At 39.2% G+C, this 17,004-nt stretch overlaps 1 protein-coding gene across 1 annotated transcript in view; it reads right to left on the minus strand.

The window, feature by feature from the left end:
• The window catches only part of LOC126770873 (dynein axonemal heavy chain 3), a 53,152-nt gene that overhangs the window by 33,774 nt on the left and 2,374 nt on the right, over positions 1 to 17,004 (minus strand). Inside the window, exons 6-32 of the mRNA XM_050490481.1 lie at positions 16,602 to 16,777; positions 14,623 to 14,826; positions 13,998 to 14,234; positions 13,736 to 13,823; positions 13,039 to 13,246; positions 12,289 to 12,503; positions 11,619 to 11,809; positions 10,729 to 10,913; positions 10,046 to 10,308; positions 9,322 to 9,479; positions 9,057 to 9,249; positions 8,566 to 8,792; positions 8,298 to 8,475; positions 7,815 to 8,077; positions 7,398 to 7,599; positions 7,102 to 7,272; positions 6,774 to 6,921; positions 6,321 to 6,519; positions 5,854 to 6,022; positions 5,068 to 5,261; positions 4,772 to 4,900; positions 4,173 to 4,374; positions 3,002 to 3,154; positions 2,435 to 2,658; positions 1,943 to 2,111; positions 1,080 to 1,185; positions 561 to 727 (exon numbers count right to left, since the gene is read on the minus strand). Coding sequence (XP_050346438.1) covers positions 561 to 727; positions 1,080 to 1,185; positions 1,943 to 2,111; positions 2,435 to 2,658; positions 3,002 to 3,154; positions 4,173 to 4,374; positions 4,772 to 4,900; positions 5,068 to 5,261; positions 5,854 to 6,022; positions 6,321 to 6,519; positions 6,774 to 6,921; positions 7,102 to 7,272; positions 7,398 to 7,599; positions 7,815 to 8,077; positions 8,298 to 8,475; positions 8,566 to 8,792; positions 9,057 to 9,249; positions 9,322 to 9,479; positions 10,046 to 10,308; positions 10,729 to 10,913; positions 11,619 to 11,809; positions 12,289 to 12,503; positions 13,039 to 13,246; positions 13,736 to 13,823; positions 13,998 to 14,234; positions 14,623 to 14,826; positions 16,602 to 16,777 — 5,019 coding nt within the window. The remainder of the gene's footprint in view (positions 1 to 560; positions 728 to 1,079; positions 1,186 to 1,942; positions 2,112 to 2,434; positions 2,659 to 3,001; positions 3,155 to 4,172; positions 4,375 to 4,771; positions 4,901 to 5,067; positions 5,262 to 5,853; positions 6,023 to 6,320; positions 6,520 to 6,773; positions 6,922 to 7,101; positions 7,273 to 7,397; positions 7,600 to 7,814; positions 8,078 to 8,297; positions 8,476 to 8,565; positions 8,793 to 9,056; positions 9,250 to 9,321; positions 9,480 to 10,045; positions 10,309 to 10,728; positions 10,914 to 11,618; positions 11,810 to 12,288; positions 12,504 to 13,038; positions 13,247 to 13,735; positions 13,824 to 13,997; positions 14,235 to 14,622; positions 14,827 to 16,601; positions 16,778 to 17,004) is intronic.

The raw sequence follows: 17,004 nt of genomic DNA on the forward strand, positions 1-17,004 counted from the left end.
TAAATTTCAAAACTTTCCATACTAAACTACAAAGCAGACCTCATTTATAAAGCCAGTTGGCGTGGTTGGTGGATGCTTGCCTTTCACGCCGAAGGTGGGTTCGATTCCCACCCAGGACAGACATTTGTGTGCATGTCTGTTTGTTCTGAGTCTGGGTGTAATTATCTATACAAGTATGTATTTACAAAAGAAAAATAGTATATGTAGTATATCAGTTGTCTGGTTTCCATAGTACGAGCTCTATACAAGCTTAATTTGATCAGATGTTCAGATCAGATGGCCGTGTGTGAAAAATGTCCCAGGATATTATTATTATTACTTATTAAGCATATGCGTTCAGATAATAATTTAGAGATAGCCGCTTAAACTAGATTAACGATCCAAGGCCATACTTATAAACGTTGTTTAGAGGGTCATTAGTTAAACAATGCTGTGTCTTCTTCTTTCGAATGTCAAATCAGTAAAGACAGAAAGAGAAAAATCAGTGTTTAACTAAGCAGCCGCTAAGCAACGTTTATAAGTAACTTTGCCAGTTATTACTTTAATATTTTAACACTCACATGAAACTGATGAATCTCCCCAACTTGAACGAAATGTTGGCATTTGAGGAGAAACTCGAAGATAGGTGGCACGAGCCAATCTATGAGCTCCTGGATCAGATCGAATTGCTCTGGGATGAGCCGCTTGCTGAGATGAGTGTTGTATGACGCGAGGAATGCTCGCCAGCCTGGTTAAAATGAGACGTCATCATCAAATTTAAATCGAAGGTACGTCAATATTAAAATTGAAACACATTCACAGTAAGGTTTCTGTTCTCCTTCATCATTCGAGAACGATATATTTTAAAAAGATTTCATTGAGGATCCTATGAAATTAAAAAACACAATTCTATAAATAAGAAACGAATTTACCATTTCATATTTAATATAAAACTTTAAATAAGAAATAAGTTTACACCAAAAAATATTTTAAAAAAACTTACATTACATATTTTTATTATAAGGAAGTTTTCAGGATTTCATTTTGTTTTATATATTTTAAGCTTGTGATTAGGTTCTTAGTAATAATAAATATAATACCAAGCTGTTCAGGCTCCATATAAATCATGCCGCATCGGGACACGGTGGCGGGAGAAGCGAACTCCAAGTCAGCTGGCTCGAAGATTAGATTCATTTTGTTTGTCATCTGTTTGTACATAATTTAAAATACTAATCTAACGTAAAAAAAAAAACTTACTTGACATCTCGTTAGCTGGGTGCCTACGTATGTGGCGACCATTATTATATTAACCTTTATGTCATGTTGTTCTCGTGTAAGTGACGTTCGTCTTCTTTAAGAATAAAGATTCTTTGAACTAAGGTAATCTTAATTACATCATATGTAATCTTACATATGTATCCAGATACCAAAATGACTCAGTGACTACAAATCCTACTGGTGGTAGGGCTTTGTGCAAGCTCGTCTGGGTAGGTACCTCCCACTCATCAGATATTCTACCGCAAAACAGCAGTACTTGTTATTGTTGTGTTCCGGTTTGAAGGGTGAGCGAGCCAGTGTAATTACAAGCACAAGGGACATAAAATCTTAGTTCCCAAGGTTGGTGGCGCATTGGCTATGTAAGCGATGGTTGACATTTCTTACAATGCCAATGTCTAAGGGCGTATGGTGACCACTTACCATCAGGTGGCCCATATGCTCGTCAGCCTTCCTATTCTATAAAAAAAAAATCGTAAATATTAACTCAAGAGAATAAAAGGGCTAAAATATATTCAACAATAAGAATTAAAACTACGTTAGACCACATGAATAGATTCAGAAGACCACGCAATTTAATCACGGTCCTTCATAATATAATTGAAGAATTGAGACAGTGTATTTAAGGCCGTAAGGGACACGCATCCCATAGTATCGCAGAGAACACAGCTAGGTGCCACCCGCGGACCTGTATGATCTCGCCGCTCATGAGGCATAGCTTCTTGTTGTCGTCGAGCACGGTGTTCATGTTCTCGATCCACACGGCGTCCACGGGCCCGTCGAACAGGATCCACTTGCGGTCGCGCGTCGCCGACATCGCGTACTCGCGGAACGCGATGGCCAGCACCCCGTCCGACCTGCCGCGCCACACGGGGCCTCGTCACTAAGCGACTACTTGGATGACCGACATTGGAGCTATGGTACCCTATGGCTTGCTCTTGCATTACCATCCTAATATCGACTGAGAGTTAAGGCTTTATTGATTTCACTCTCGCCCTTTGTTCAATGTAGTCGCGAAATACAACTAGAACTGGAATCTAGCCACACTTTACGCTCCTTGCGTTACTAGAATAAGTATTTTTTGTATAACGGAAATTTTAAAATATTACTCGGCTAAAATAACAAAACTTGTTTGAATCAGATTATAATTTCCTAACGTATTAGTCGACAGTATTCTTACCATTCGTGAGACGCAGGGTCGAAGCAACCGTAGAGCTGTCCCATGGTGATGGCCTTGGGATTGATGATCCGATACACCGCTCCGAACTCCTTGTGCCTCGGCGGCGGCTTCATGAGCTGTAGGGCTCGCAGGGACTCCGCTAGCGCCTGATAGGCCTGAGTCTTACCACCCATCGGAGGACCGACTATCATGAACCCATGACGAACTAACATCATTTCATATATCTGGAATGATATATGAAAACAAATTATTTTAAAACTTATAAAGACAATTTAGAGTGTGCATATAACATAGTTTGCTATTTTACTTAAAATGGAATTCAACATAATTTTTAAAATCACTATAAAATTAATGCAATAAAAACTATATGTATATAAATTGTAAATGTGTATGATCAAAATGTTTGTGGCATTTAGTTTTGTTTATAGTTCACAATTTTTAAAACATTTCTATTACACGATGTAATTAAAACGCAAATGTAAAAATAATTTACAGTAATGACTCTTATCACAACTGAATACTTTTTCTATAATTTAGAAAGTGTACGTATACAGCACCGTCCATCACCTGAATGATTTTCTCGAGGTACCACTCGGTGGGCTGCAGATTCCTCTTATCGAGCTCCTTGTTCACACAGCGCAGCAGCTCGGCGCGGTCGGGCTGCGGGATCTCCACGCCCGGGAACAGGTCCGAGTATATACCCATGAACAGCGGCACGTCCTGGGTGAGAGATTTGTACTCTGACTTATTAAGATATTTTCATAAATGTTCAAAGGACAAGGGATGTTGGTTGGAAGTGGTGACTTTCGACGTTACAGTATACGTTCCAGTTTTTAAATTTCCATGGAGAGCTTGGTTCCCTGCTGCCCAGTGGCCGGTAACATATTTCACACCGCTCGCCCCGGACGCTCTAAAGCTCAACACTAATAGAGACATATGGCGTAGGCTCCGCGACCGACCGCTCTGACAAGTGTCACGGCGAAGAAAAAAAAGAAGAGACATGAATCATGTCAGAAGAAAATATTTTAACATTCAATATAAAATCAATACAATATTTGTAATTTTTTGCTTATTCGCTTACAATACAACATTAACAAATAAAGTTATAAAAATAGTTGGTAAGCTATTGCTTCAGGCTTACACAGACAATAGAGGTATTCCTTGAGAACACCTCCCCTCTGGATATCGCACCACTCACCAATTTTTATTTTTCTACAAACGTCAATAGTTTTTTATCGTTGTGTTAAGCCGAGGTATAGACAGCAGTGACAACGTTAAGAATAATTGTTTATATAAATTTATAAATAGTTTAAATTTCTATAGGTCCGAACCAACCGATTACTGGTGGTAGGGCTTTGTGCAAGCTCGTCTGGGTAGGTACCACCCAATCATCAGATATTCTACCGCAAAACAGCAGTACTTGATATTGTTGTGTTCCGGTTTGAAGGGTGAGTGAGCCAGTGTAATTACAGGCACAAGGGACATAAAATCTTAGTTCCCAAGGTTGGTGCCGCATTGGCTATAAGCGATGGTTGTCATTTCTTACAATGCTAATGTCTAAGGGCGTTTGGTGACCATTTACCATCAGGTGGCCCATATGCTCGTCCACCTTCCTATTCTATAAAAAAAAGATTAGAAGGTTTAGGAGAATATGCCGCTGTAATGGCTTACTAATAAGGGTCATTTTCGCATCCACCTTCCTAATATCAACAAAAACAACCACCATGCTCCAGTTTACCTGAGATAGAAATTTAGGCATGTTGACGTCGATGATAGCTCTCAACACTAGCTGAGACTCGTCTTTCTCGGGGTAGTTCTTCTTGAGCGCTCCGGAAGCGAGCAAGACCGACTTGACCGCACGCATTCCGTAATCGTAATGGTTCTGAGAGGAAAGCTGCTCCGAGCAGAGCTTGTAGGCTTGAACTATTTTACGAGCTAAGCTAAAAATCAAATGTAATAACCATAATCAATGTCAACATTTTACGAACAAGATTTAGTTTACCAACCATGTTGTTAATTAATTCTTAATAAGGATAACCACAAAGGCGTCATTTTATATTTTTGTAATTATATTGATTTTAATCAAACAAAGATACGAAAATATTCTTTGAATAATTATGGTTTTATGTTTTTGGTTGGTCTTACCAATTTTAAATATCACTTTTGAGTTTAAGTTTACTGGGAGCTAGCACAGGTATAATAATGTATAAAAGTATTATATTTTTTATTTATTTTTCGTTGGGTCAAAGGAATCAAAATTTCCTGTAAATTCACGACGGAAAAAACAATAAAACATATAATTCTGACAAGTTTAAATTATAGTAGACGAATACTTACGGACCAGCGTTCACGAACCCGTTGGAATAGAGCGTAATCTCCCCAATCATGGCGTAGTCCGGCACCATCATGGCCACCGTACGGAACAGCACTTTGAGGTTGTCCGGTAGCTCTGTCCGTCCAGCGTATCTATGACGGAGCAATGTTAGCTAGGACGCTGGTTAGTTAGCTTAGTTGTAGCTTTATGTAAAACTATTGGGATCATCATCTTAATCATCATCGAAATTCAATGTTCTTTAACATGCGGGCAAATATGAAATGTCATTATAATTTGACATCAATTATTATCAACTGACCCTGGGTTCATGGTAATAAAAACTGAGCACGTCGGGTCTAAGCTAATCTCGGTGCCCTCAAAGATAAAACGCTTCTCTCGACGAAGGATCGCGAGCTGGATGGAGAGGATCTGCTGCGCAACAACCGACAGCACTTCCAGCTCGATGCGGTTGAACTCGTCGAAGCACGCCCACGCGCCTGACTGAGCCAAACCCTAGGCACCAAGCGAATACACGTAAAAAGATGACTGGTGACCCTGAATTAAATACTAAACTTTAAATGCGTATTGTTTGAACAAATTAATTAACTATATCGATCCTTCCTTCTATAATATAAAACGGATATAGCAAAATGAGCCGGAAATAAAAAAAGGATTAAAACCTTAAAGAAAGCAAATATTTTATTTATTACTAACAATACAACAACAACAACAACAGCCTGTGAATGTCCCACTGCTGGGCTAAGGCCTCCTCTCCTTTTTTGAGGAGAAGGTTTGGAGCTTATTCCACCACGCTGCTCCAATGCGGGTTGGTGGAATACACATGTGGCAAAATTGCAATGAAATTCACCGTCAAGCACGAGATGAATTATAAACACAAATTTACTATTATTATTATTACTAAACAGAACAAAATTAGCGGTTTCTATAATGACTTATCCTTAAAAAAATCATCAAATTCAATAGTAAATGATCTCGTATTTTCGATGGTTATTATGTAAGGGCTCCATAATGATTAGTAAGCCGCTTGTTGTCATCACTTTTTTCAAACAAAAAAAATTATTATTGTTAAACTTTGAAAACGCACCTTAAAGAATTTCCCAAGTGCTTTATAATCAAGTCCATCTGAGCAGTTAAAGACGACGCACTTCTTTGCTACAGCCTTTGCCAAATCCTTGGTAGTTTCTGTCTTACCAGTTCCAGCGGGACCCTCCGGCGCTCCTCCGAGATTAAGCTTTAGAGCACTCATTAGCGTTCTGTAAAATATAATTAGTTTCATAATTATTGCAGATCTAATTAGTAATTAATTCTTCCCGAATGTTAAACAAAAGTCAAAGATGTGTTTCACAGTTTGTTTTTCTCATCTCCAAAACAGTTTAAAAATGATAACAACATTAAAAAATCCCTAAATATAATCTTATAACTTAAGCTTTTTTAAATGCGCAGAGATTAGATGAAACGCTCCACATTGAAATCAATCATTGTAGTCAATATTAATGTTATGTTGAGAAAAACAGAAAACAGCACAACATTCGTAATGTTTGAATTATCAACCTGTAACATCTGTCGGTGAGCGGCGTGGCGACCAGTCGGCCGGTGTTGCCGAGGTATTCGAACCCGTAGTCCACGTCCGTGGTGACCATCGAGCACACGATGCGGTCTCCACGCCACTGGTACCTCAACTGAGAGATCCAGTTGAAGTCGGTCACGTCGCGCACACGCTTCTTCTCCATCTCCTCGAGAATCGAACGACCTATCGCCCAATATAACAATAATTTTATAAGCAAGTCACAGGCATAGGAGAGACTAATTTCTCGATTGCTTTTGCTGTGGTAATTGTGAAATCTAAGTTATTAAATCCCCTGTACCCTTGTAAACATTCACTCACTTTAATGTAGATTTTATACCCGGAAAGGGTATTTCATCAGTCACACTCACATGGGTGGGTACCATACGTCGGGTCGTACGACGTACCAACGCTACCATCCTAAGTGAGGAGCTAGTCACCGTGCACGTCGATGACGATGAGCGCCTCCACGGTGATGCGCGCGCCGGGCTCCAGCGCGCCCTGCACCAAGTACACGAGCCCGTTGATCTGCGCCGTGCTGCGCTCGATCAGCTCCGGCAGGCTGGCGCCCTGGATCGCCTCTATCGCCTGTGCACTCCCACGATTATTTTTAAGATCATTTTTATTTTTATTCGATTGTACATGATCCTCTTTCACGTCGTTTATGTTTCATTGGAAAGTCTTTGAATTGACTCTTCTGTACTTCAATTTACTTAAAGAATTAATGACTAACAGAACCACTTAAAGAAGTAAGGCTAGTTAGTGTACCTCAGATGTGTACTGAATGCAGGAGCCTGCCTGCACGATCTGCCCGGGCCAACTCAGGACCCACTCCTCCCTCTTGGTGAGGGCATATGCAGTTATCGACTCCGAGGCCACGTCTCTAAGGCTTATTATCATTTGTTGTTCCAACTGCTGCAACCAGCGTTCTACCATACCCTTGAAAGTTTAAAACGTTTTCGAGAATATAAATCGCATTTCCAAAGAGTAGTTTATGTTTAACGTTGACTGGACTAAACGAAAACAAGTTACATAAACTTTGAAAACACTCCATATAAACTTACCTTAGCATCAGCGGGTTGAATAGTAGAGGACAGTTTGACCATCTCTCCCTCAGCGGACGCCATGCCTACGATCTCTTTGGCTGTGTTGAACTCCAAGGTATAGATGCCTTCGAAGCACTTCTTGAGGTGCGGTTGGACGCGCATCGGATCTTTGGTCTCGGAAAGAATTTCGAGAAGTTCGTCGTTCGATAGAAAGAAAAATCTGTTAAATGACATGAGTTAATCATAAGGACGTATTCATGTATTTTCTAAAAATTGAGTCAAAATAATCAACATGCAAGTATCACCCAAACCCGCCGTTAGTATGAAAGTATATTACTGGAGACGTAATGATATTTATTTTATTTAAATTTCAAACAACCTCATGCCCATCCATCACCTAGTCCCAAGTGTTTTGTATATTCACTATTTACTAACCTTGGAAAGAACAGCCTCTTCTTTTCCAAGTAATCGTTCAAGCCTCTTTGAATGTCATCCAACAGAGCATTGTTGTATCGCAACTTCTTCAATAGCCCGGGATAGTCAGTAGCTTTTAAAACCATAGGCTCCTTCTGTGTGGCCGCCATGATAGTCCTCCACTCCTTATCAACGTCACGGAAGTTCCGCGCCTCAGTCGGCATTTGCCGCATTATGTCCTCAGACGAGAATATTGGCTCAAGGTACATCCATGTGGCTTGGCACTGTAGGAAAACATTATCTGTCATAATCTCATTTATTCATGTATTTCTTATTAAATGCTGTCTTATAGAATTATGTTAAACTTGCTTATTTTTTGGTTTACTTGATTTTGTTAATTGTCTATCTAATAAATCTAATAAAATAATAAATAAGTACAATTTGTTTTGTTTAAAAAATTATAATTTATCCAATAATGATCGAGTACTTTAAGTCAGATATCACCTGCAACCACTGGTCAAGTATGTCTTGCATACTGATTAACTTCTCCTCCCAGGCGACCATGTCTGCTTCAAATGCCTTCACGTATGGAGAACCACGCATTGTCTGCGACTTGAGTATATGATCGTCCAATTGCTGCTGTACGTCATCCAGACCTGTCAGGATGCCTACCCCCGTATCTCTATAAATCCAGAAAATAAGTACATGTAGTATTTTAAAATCTAAATCTAGATCTAAATCAGTTGTATCGCCACTCGCTTCACTCTCTCACCGATAGGGCACGACTTCGAAGCGCACTCCGAGCCACTCCTCCTTCATCTTGGCGAGCGCCTTCTCCAGCGCGTGCTCCTTGGAGGCGTGCTGCTCGATCTCCTCGAGCTGCGCGGCGAACACGTGCACGCCCTGCTCCACCATGTCCGCCAGCGTGCTGCTCGCCGAGCGCACCACCTCGGCGCCCACCAGCTCGCCGATACGCGCCCAGTGGCGGTCGCGCATACCCTACGATGCACTCGTTTGTCTTTAATTTAAATTAGCAGTAATTAACAGTAGAGGTCTATGATTGTGATTTTCCCGAACTGGCAAAATTATTATTGAGTTTAACAATTGATAAACTCAATAATAATTAATATATATATATATATATATATATATATATATATATATATATATATATATATATATATATATATATATATAAGAATAATATGTTATTATTGTTATTTAAATAAAAAGTCAGTTATTTTTGGATTGGCAAAATCTTACCTTGTTGCAAATAGCGCACAAAACTGGTAATAGGAGCTTGAACTTCTCCAACTTATTCCGCACCATGTCTGCGATACGCTTAGCTCCCGGAAACTCGAACAGCTGTTTGCCCAGTTTGTACAGCAACTTCCACCACGCCTCCACGTCTTCGGCGATTTTTTCTGCCTCTAGGCCCAGGAAGGGCCCATGATACCTTAAAAAGAGGTTTTATTGAAACGGTCGTAACAAAACTATGTATTTGTAATTTTGGAAGATCTTAATGTACCATTTTTCGTAGCCATCATAGAAGTCATAAGCGGTGTGCCAGAGCTTGTGGAAGGGTTCAACGCTGGCCAGCATGCTCTGCAGGCTAAAGTACACGGATGCCTCTTGCTCCAGCAGGGTCTCCTCATTGATTATTTCGTCTGCTTCGTGTTTATCATCCTAATTATAATATTTAAAATAAACAATTGCGTAAGTAATATAAGCAATATGATACTAATTACAAATGCTTTTTTGGAATGATGAAATGAAATAAATTTATTTGTTATAAAATATAATTAGATTATTTATACAAGAAATTTTCGACTTGTTTAATCTTTAATCATTTATTTATTTATTTATTTATTTATTTAATTTAATTATTTAATCTAGGAAGACAAACAGTTATAATATGTACAAAAATATTTATCACATTAAGAAAACATCATATACCAATTAAATCTTCATAAATAATTAAATCAAAATACATAACAGAATTATAACAAATAAAAATAAAAATTAAAGATTATTTAAAATTTTACGAACTATGAACAATTAATTAATAATTTAGTAAAAAAATAAATAAATATACAAATACAAATTCTATTTAAAGTGACAATGTAGGTGACATTTTATTTTACATTTCAATTCCTTCAATGACATAAAAAATAAATCAAGATTATTGAATTTATTGTTGTGGTGGATCATAGACTAATGTTTTCCTTTTTTGTCAAATAAAATGAAATTACCATTAAGTTCTCGTTGATGTCGTCGACTTTGCCCACAACCTCCCTCAACAGATCTAAGTTAAGTAAAGGCGGATCAAAACGTCGGAACTGTTCCAGTTCCTTCTCGTGCTTTTTCAGTTTCTCTTCGAAGATAGCCTTTCTAGTCCTTAGCTTATCTTCCGCCATCGTCTTTTTAGTGTTAAGAGTCTTCAGCGTGAGGTCAATTGTTTCTTCCATGTCGAGAGGCCAGAGGAACACCCGTGTGTTCAGATTTATATCTTCAACTGTTGTTACAGAAATAAAATAATCATTTTAAAACGCCCTTCATGTTATAAAAACTAAAAATGTGTACTCAATGGTGTAATGATACCATTTTTCTCAATATTGTGTAACTTTTGCATAAATAATAAAAGATAACATAACTGCGTAAATCATTCTAGGACTGTTGTGATATTTTAGATTAAACTGTAAAAGAGCAGTGTATGGAATATAATGTCAGTCAAAGAGTTAAGGTGACATTCAACATCAGGAATTTGAATTATTGTCGCTAGATGGCGCTGTTTTCATTCTTTACAAATAGCAGTTAACGTAAACGCTATCGATTAAGTAAAAAAACTCGCACAACTAGGCACACAGGTGGTCTATTCGCTGACGTCAGTGTGTTCGTGCGCATGTGTTTCTGTTAGTGTGGGAGAGCTACTTACACGAGAGATGCGCGTGTTCGTGAAGAAAAAGCACGTAAAGCGCAGAAGTGCGTGAGCGCTCGCGCAGTTCGAACAGCGCACAGTCACGGCAGTCCTGGATATAGGCGAGAAGCTCCACCAGAGCGGCAGTGCCGTCCGGGCTCTCCGACGTACGAGCCGCCATCTCCTCGTAGACGTCACAGATGCTGCAGTCGGAACCCGTATCATTTTATACGGAACCAATTACTAAGCTTACACTGGGTTGTATACAATTTTGTATAAATCTGTTTAAACTTAGATATTACCAAATATATTTCATATGCTAGTTGCACCTCTCTAGCACCACCTGTCTGCCCGAAAATAGTTGTTCTGACGTTGAAGTCAATGGATACCCAACATAACCTTTTGTCTTCCTTAAACGCAAATAATTCATAATTTTCTATTGTGGTAGGCTTTGTGCAAGCCCGCCTGGATAACCTTGTAACCAAGTGTAACCAAGAGACAAAAAATCTAAATTCCCAAGATTGTTTTTTTTTATAAAAAAGGAAGGCGGACGATCATAAGGGCCACCTGATGGTAAGTGGTCACCAACGCCCAAAGACATTGGCATTGTAAGAAATGTTAACCATCGCTTGCATCACCAATGCGCCACCAACCTTGTGAACTAAGATTTTATATCCCTTGTGCCTGTATTACACTGGCTCACTCACTCTTCAAACCGGAACACAACAATACTAAGTACTGCTGTTTTGCCGTAGAATATCTGATGAGTATACTCTACCACCAGTAGAACTAGAGTTGTTACTACTTCTTACGGTGCTAATGTGTATGGTCGTTGGTGACCACTTTAACATCAGGTGATCCATTTACCATCCGCTTAAATATTTTATAAAAAAAAATAAAGATCTCACGCTCTATTCCACTTCCTGTTGACAGTTATGAAATGATCCACAATATATTGGCGGAGGCCGTCCACCACACCCCAGAGTACATCGTTAATCGGGCCACAATCCAGCATTATCATATTCAGGGGTATATCTCGTCGGAGGAACGCGATTTCGTCACGGAGCTTTTCATACATTATGATACGGGCAGAGAAATCCTGAAGGAGGGATGTTTAATTTACATAATATGAAAATTATAGAATTCACGATCTATGGATAAGGATTTGAAGCTGATTCCACTACGCTTCTCCCCTCCAATTTGGCATATACACATGTTTCAGTTTTATACACTTTATACTTTTCACCAGCTATATAAAACACGAAACTTTGTTGTTGTTACTAAAATATGTTATTTATCTATCTTTGTTAAGTAATAAGTTTAATTACAAATGTACAACGGCTTAGATTCCATATTCCCCCATTTTGAATAAAAGAAATGCTGTATTTATTTTTTACACATTTTCAATTTGTTGGTAACCGTAACCGTAACGTAACCGTAACAGCCTGTGAATGTCCCACTGCTGGGCTAAAGGCCTCCTCTCCTCCTTTTGAGGAGAAGGTTTGGAGCTTATTGTTGGTAACACGTTTGTAGTATTGACCGATATAATCTAATAATATAGCTCTAAATGTAACTAACCTTTAAAAATGGCGGCGGTTCCAAAGCGAAAAAATTAAGGAGATCCTGTTGAGCGGTCTCATCAAGAAGGTAGAAGTACTCCTCGTATCTGAGTAGGAAGCTGAGCGGTCCGGGGCGGTTCTGGTTGAAGTGCTTAATACATTTGTTCACTATATCAGTCATGTATTCTTCGTCCGGGTATACTGACATCAGGTAAGGTTTTGGACGGGTTACTCCTAAATCACATAATTGTTTTATATTAAGACAACTAGAACCCCTTCAAGGAAGTCAACTGGCACACATTCCCAATCAATGAAAGAGATAATCTGGACTCTACGATGTTAAATGCAAACGAATATTTATACAAAAAATGAATACCATAACTCTATTAAAATTTTAATCCTGAAATTTAAGTTTTGTAAGAATTAGAACGTGGCGTACCCGGTTACTTTGATACTCATATGTTTAAACTTTCATTAATGTACTATAACAATATTCCTAGTATATAATCATTAAATATACATACCAATGCCCGAAGGCGTATAGATAAGCAAAATTTCATTAAAAAAAAACTCCGTTATATTATGCACTACATACAGTTCTTTATAATTACAACATAATCCACTAACAACTTATATATACTTTAATTTTACTTCCGATAATAACTTGGCCGACATTCAAATGGATATTTTTTTCGACTGTTTATGTAACTGTACTCCTCTGCCACTGAACTCAGCTATAGTAAGGTATCTTAAAAGATAATCATCATACCGGGATACATGATGTTGTCCACACTAGGCAGCTGGTGGTTCACGTTGATTATTGTGTGGAACCACTTGATAATCATAACACGCATATGTTCGAGGGTCGGGTCGAAGGAGATAGTTGTAGAGCCAGGCTTGCCCACCACCTTGATGCGTAGGAGTGGACGCTTTATGAACATGTAGTCCTTGTATTCCGTCCCGTAGTTGTTACCTTCCTATTTAAGAAAAATACGTCACTTACTATGTTATGGAATTACAACAAAAAATATGTAAACACACATACGTGAGGACAAGCTGTTAGCGATAATGATATCATGATGTTGTTTTTTTTTTTTTTATAGAATAGGAAGGCGGACGAGCATATGGGCCAGGTGGCCACCATTGGTGGTCACCAACGCCCTTAGACATTGGCATTGTAAGAAATGTCATATACTACAAAATGTTATATACTACACGCAATGATGATGAGGCAATTTAGGCATATTTTATGTATTATCCGTATCCTTTCGGATGGAAATGAGAGTGAGCCAGCTAAACTCATAAGGCATAAGAGACAAAAGATCTTACGATTAGTTGGTTGATGGTGCATTGGTAATCTAAGGAATGGTTAATATTTCTTACGGCACTAGTGTCAGTGGTGTCTCCTTTCCATTAGGAAGCTCATTTGAATGTCCTTCGACATGTAATATAAAAGAATCACTTACCCAATAATAAGAAAAATATTCTGCAAAATGATTCACACTCCTTTCGACCAAATCACGTACTTGTCTCGACATTAGCGCATGGATACAGCTGCACAAAAGATCTTACGATTAAATTAGTAATGTCATTGCCGTAACAGCCTGTGAATGTCCCACTGCTGGGCTAAAGGCCTCCTCTCCTCTTTTTGAGAATGTCATTATACTTATATATATATATACAATAATCTAATCATAAATCTTTAATCATAAATCTTTCCGACCATACCTGAAAAACTTCTCAACTTGAAAGGTGGAATCCTTCTTCTTCTTCGACACATAAATCGACCAGTGCTGCCTCATCTTAACCATGGTGTCGGCGACGTCTATGAGCCAGTTGTCTAGTAACTCGGCTCGAGTCTCCGCACACAGCTCGGTGAGACGCTCCGTAAAGTCAGAGGGGTAGTGTGGAAAGGGGTGACAGGATTGCATCTTGTTCATGTCACAGATGTACATATTCTGATATCTAGAATTAACAGTGGAATGGTTGTTTCTAGGGACTAAACATAGAACCAAAATATAAAATCGACTACCTCTACTGCTGAGTCGAGATGGCCCACTGGTAAGAACGCGTGAATCTTAACCGATGATCGTGGGTTCAAACCCGGGCGGAGCACCACTGAATTTTCATGTGCTTAATTTGTGATTACAATTTATCTCGTGCTTTACGGTGAAGGAAAACATCGTGAGGAAACCTTCATGTGTCTAATTTCACTAAAATTCTGCCACATGTGTATTCCACCAACCCGCATCGGAGCAGCGTGGTGGAATAAGCTCCAAACCTTCTCCTCAAAAAGGGAGAGCAGGCCTTTAGCCCAGCAGTGGGACGTTCACGGGCTGTTACGGTACGGTACCTCTGCTGCCAAATATTCCGGAGCTCGATGAGCACGGGGTTCCCGTGGTAGTGCCGGTAGCGCAGCGCGTGTCGGGCGCGCTGCGCGGCGCCGCGCCACGGCACGGGCGCGCGCGCCGCCAGCGCCGGCCACAGCGCCGGCAGGAACGCGATGCGCAGCCGCAGGCGCTCCTGCGGGTCCTCCAGGATGTAGGACAGCAGGCATCTGCGATGAGCGATGATGATGTACGAACGTTGCTGAAGCAGGGCTCGCAGATGATATAAATGCGTCTTGCCTATCTGATTTAAGTAAAATACAATTGACTATTGTTTTTTTTTTATTTGGGGCCGTTTTAGAAGCTCTATCTATGCACGCATAGTTGTTCAAAATGTATTAGATCCTTACATATGAAATTGGCGTTTTGTACGGGAGGAATATAAAGTCAATTTTTTTTTATAAAATATATTTAATTAATCAAAGTATGCACCGTTGTTATCTATACACTTTTGCCATCTCATAGGTAGTTCATTGATCCCTTTACTAAAAAAACCATAGGGGCGAAAATCAATAAACACTTTGAAGGCGGTTTGGACTGCCACACCAGAGTTGAATTTTTTTCCTTGTAAAAAGTTGTCCAAATTCCGGAAAAAATGGTAATCTGTTGGAGCAAGGTCCGGGGAGTACGGTGGATATCGCATACATTCCAATTGTAGCTCATCTAACTTAGTGATTGTTTGTTGTGCAGTGTGTGGTCTTGCGTTGTCGTGAGCAGTGGCCTAGAGCGATTGACCAATCTCGGTTGTTTAGCAGCTCTTCCTTCATGGTTTGCAGTTGCTGACAACAGATATCTGCCGTAATCGCTTGGCTAGATTTTAGAAAGCTGTAGTGAACGACACCGGCGCTAGTCCACTAAACACTCACAAGTAACTTTTTCTGAGTCAATTTTCGTTTATAGCAAGATTTGGCTGGGTCCCCAGGGTTTAGCCATTGCGACGAGCGCTTCCGATTATCGTACAGTATCCACTTTTCATCACAAGTAATGATTCGATTTAAAATCCCTTCATTATTGTGTCGGTTGAGCAAAGAAACACAGCAGTCGACGCGTGTTTGCCAGTTCGATTCACTCAACTCATAAGGTACCCATCGTTCAAGTTTTTTTACTTTCCCGATTTGCTTCATGTGGATAAAAACAGTTTTATCATTTACCCCGAAGCCTGCAGCTATCTCTGAAGTGCTTTGGGATGGATCCGCTTCCACAATAGCCTTTAATTCTTCATTTTCCACTTTGGTCTCCGGCCGTCCACGGGGTTGGTTCTGAAAGTCGAAATTTCCAGAACGAAAACGTTGAAACCAAAAATGTACCGTGCTTTCTTTTGCGACACCAGCGCCGTACACATCATTAATTCTTCGAGCTGTTTCTGCAGCACTGGTGCCACGGTAGAACTCGTCCTCGTAAATATACCGATACTTCATGTTTTCTATTGTGCGGTAATAAGCTATGTCAAAGAAAAAATAATAAGGAAAAAACAAATGAATGACTATTTTCAAAACTCAAATGTACCCGCTAAATGAATTTATAAATTTGAATTTGGAATTCTTAACCAAAGAAGAGATATTTTAGATCACAGTGGTCAGTACGACAAAACGCTAATTTCATATGTAAGGACCTAATATATATAGACCATAGTAATGCGTACCACAATTGCCACAAAAAGGACGCACGATGAATGAGTTGTTAAAGCAATTCATACAAAACAACTTCCTTCAAAAACGAATGAATTAACATATAAATACTATACAGATATGAAAATGTATATAGTAAGCTGTGCTTCGTGTTCGTTTGAATTACTACTAAATTGGGATCAAATATTAAATTCATCTAGCCACTTCATATTACTTATTACAATGAATCCTTAACTACTCCAGACTCGATATCTAATCTTGTGTTGATTTTAAGATTAAATTTGATAGCAAGCGTCATATGTAGCGTATTAGGATACCTCTTCATCGCCATCTCGAAGAACTCCCTAATTTCCACCTCATTCTGTCGGACGCAAGCCTGGTAAGTCAGGACCATCAATCGCTTCTTAATCTTCGCCGTCTGTTTGTCCACTCTTGCTTTAGCACGTTGGTACAAGTGTTGCGGGAATTCGGGGATGTGTATACCGGTGATAGTCTATTGATATTAAGGGAGTATTACCGTCTAGAAACTTGGAAATTAGAAATTTCTTGTATGAAAAACGAATAAAACTTGTAACCGTCTTTTAAAACCGTCTTTTAGTAACGTTTTAAAACGTTATATACAAAAATTGTAATTCGAATCTTTAAGGAATGTACTTAAATCGTTTCAACTTTTCAAGAAGGAATATTAAATATCTTGGACAATGAGTTTAAGAAGAAACG

The sequence above is a fragment of the Nymphalis io genome, chromosome 9, assembly GCF_905147045.1.
Source record: "Nymphalis io chromosome 9, ilAglIoxx1.1, whole genome shotgun sequence".
Taxonomy (NCBI): domain Eukaryota; kingdom Metazoa; phylum Arthropoda; class Insecta; order Lepidoptera; family Nymphalidae; genus Nymphalis; species Nymphalis io.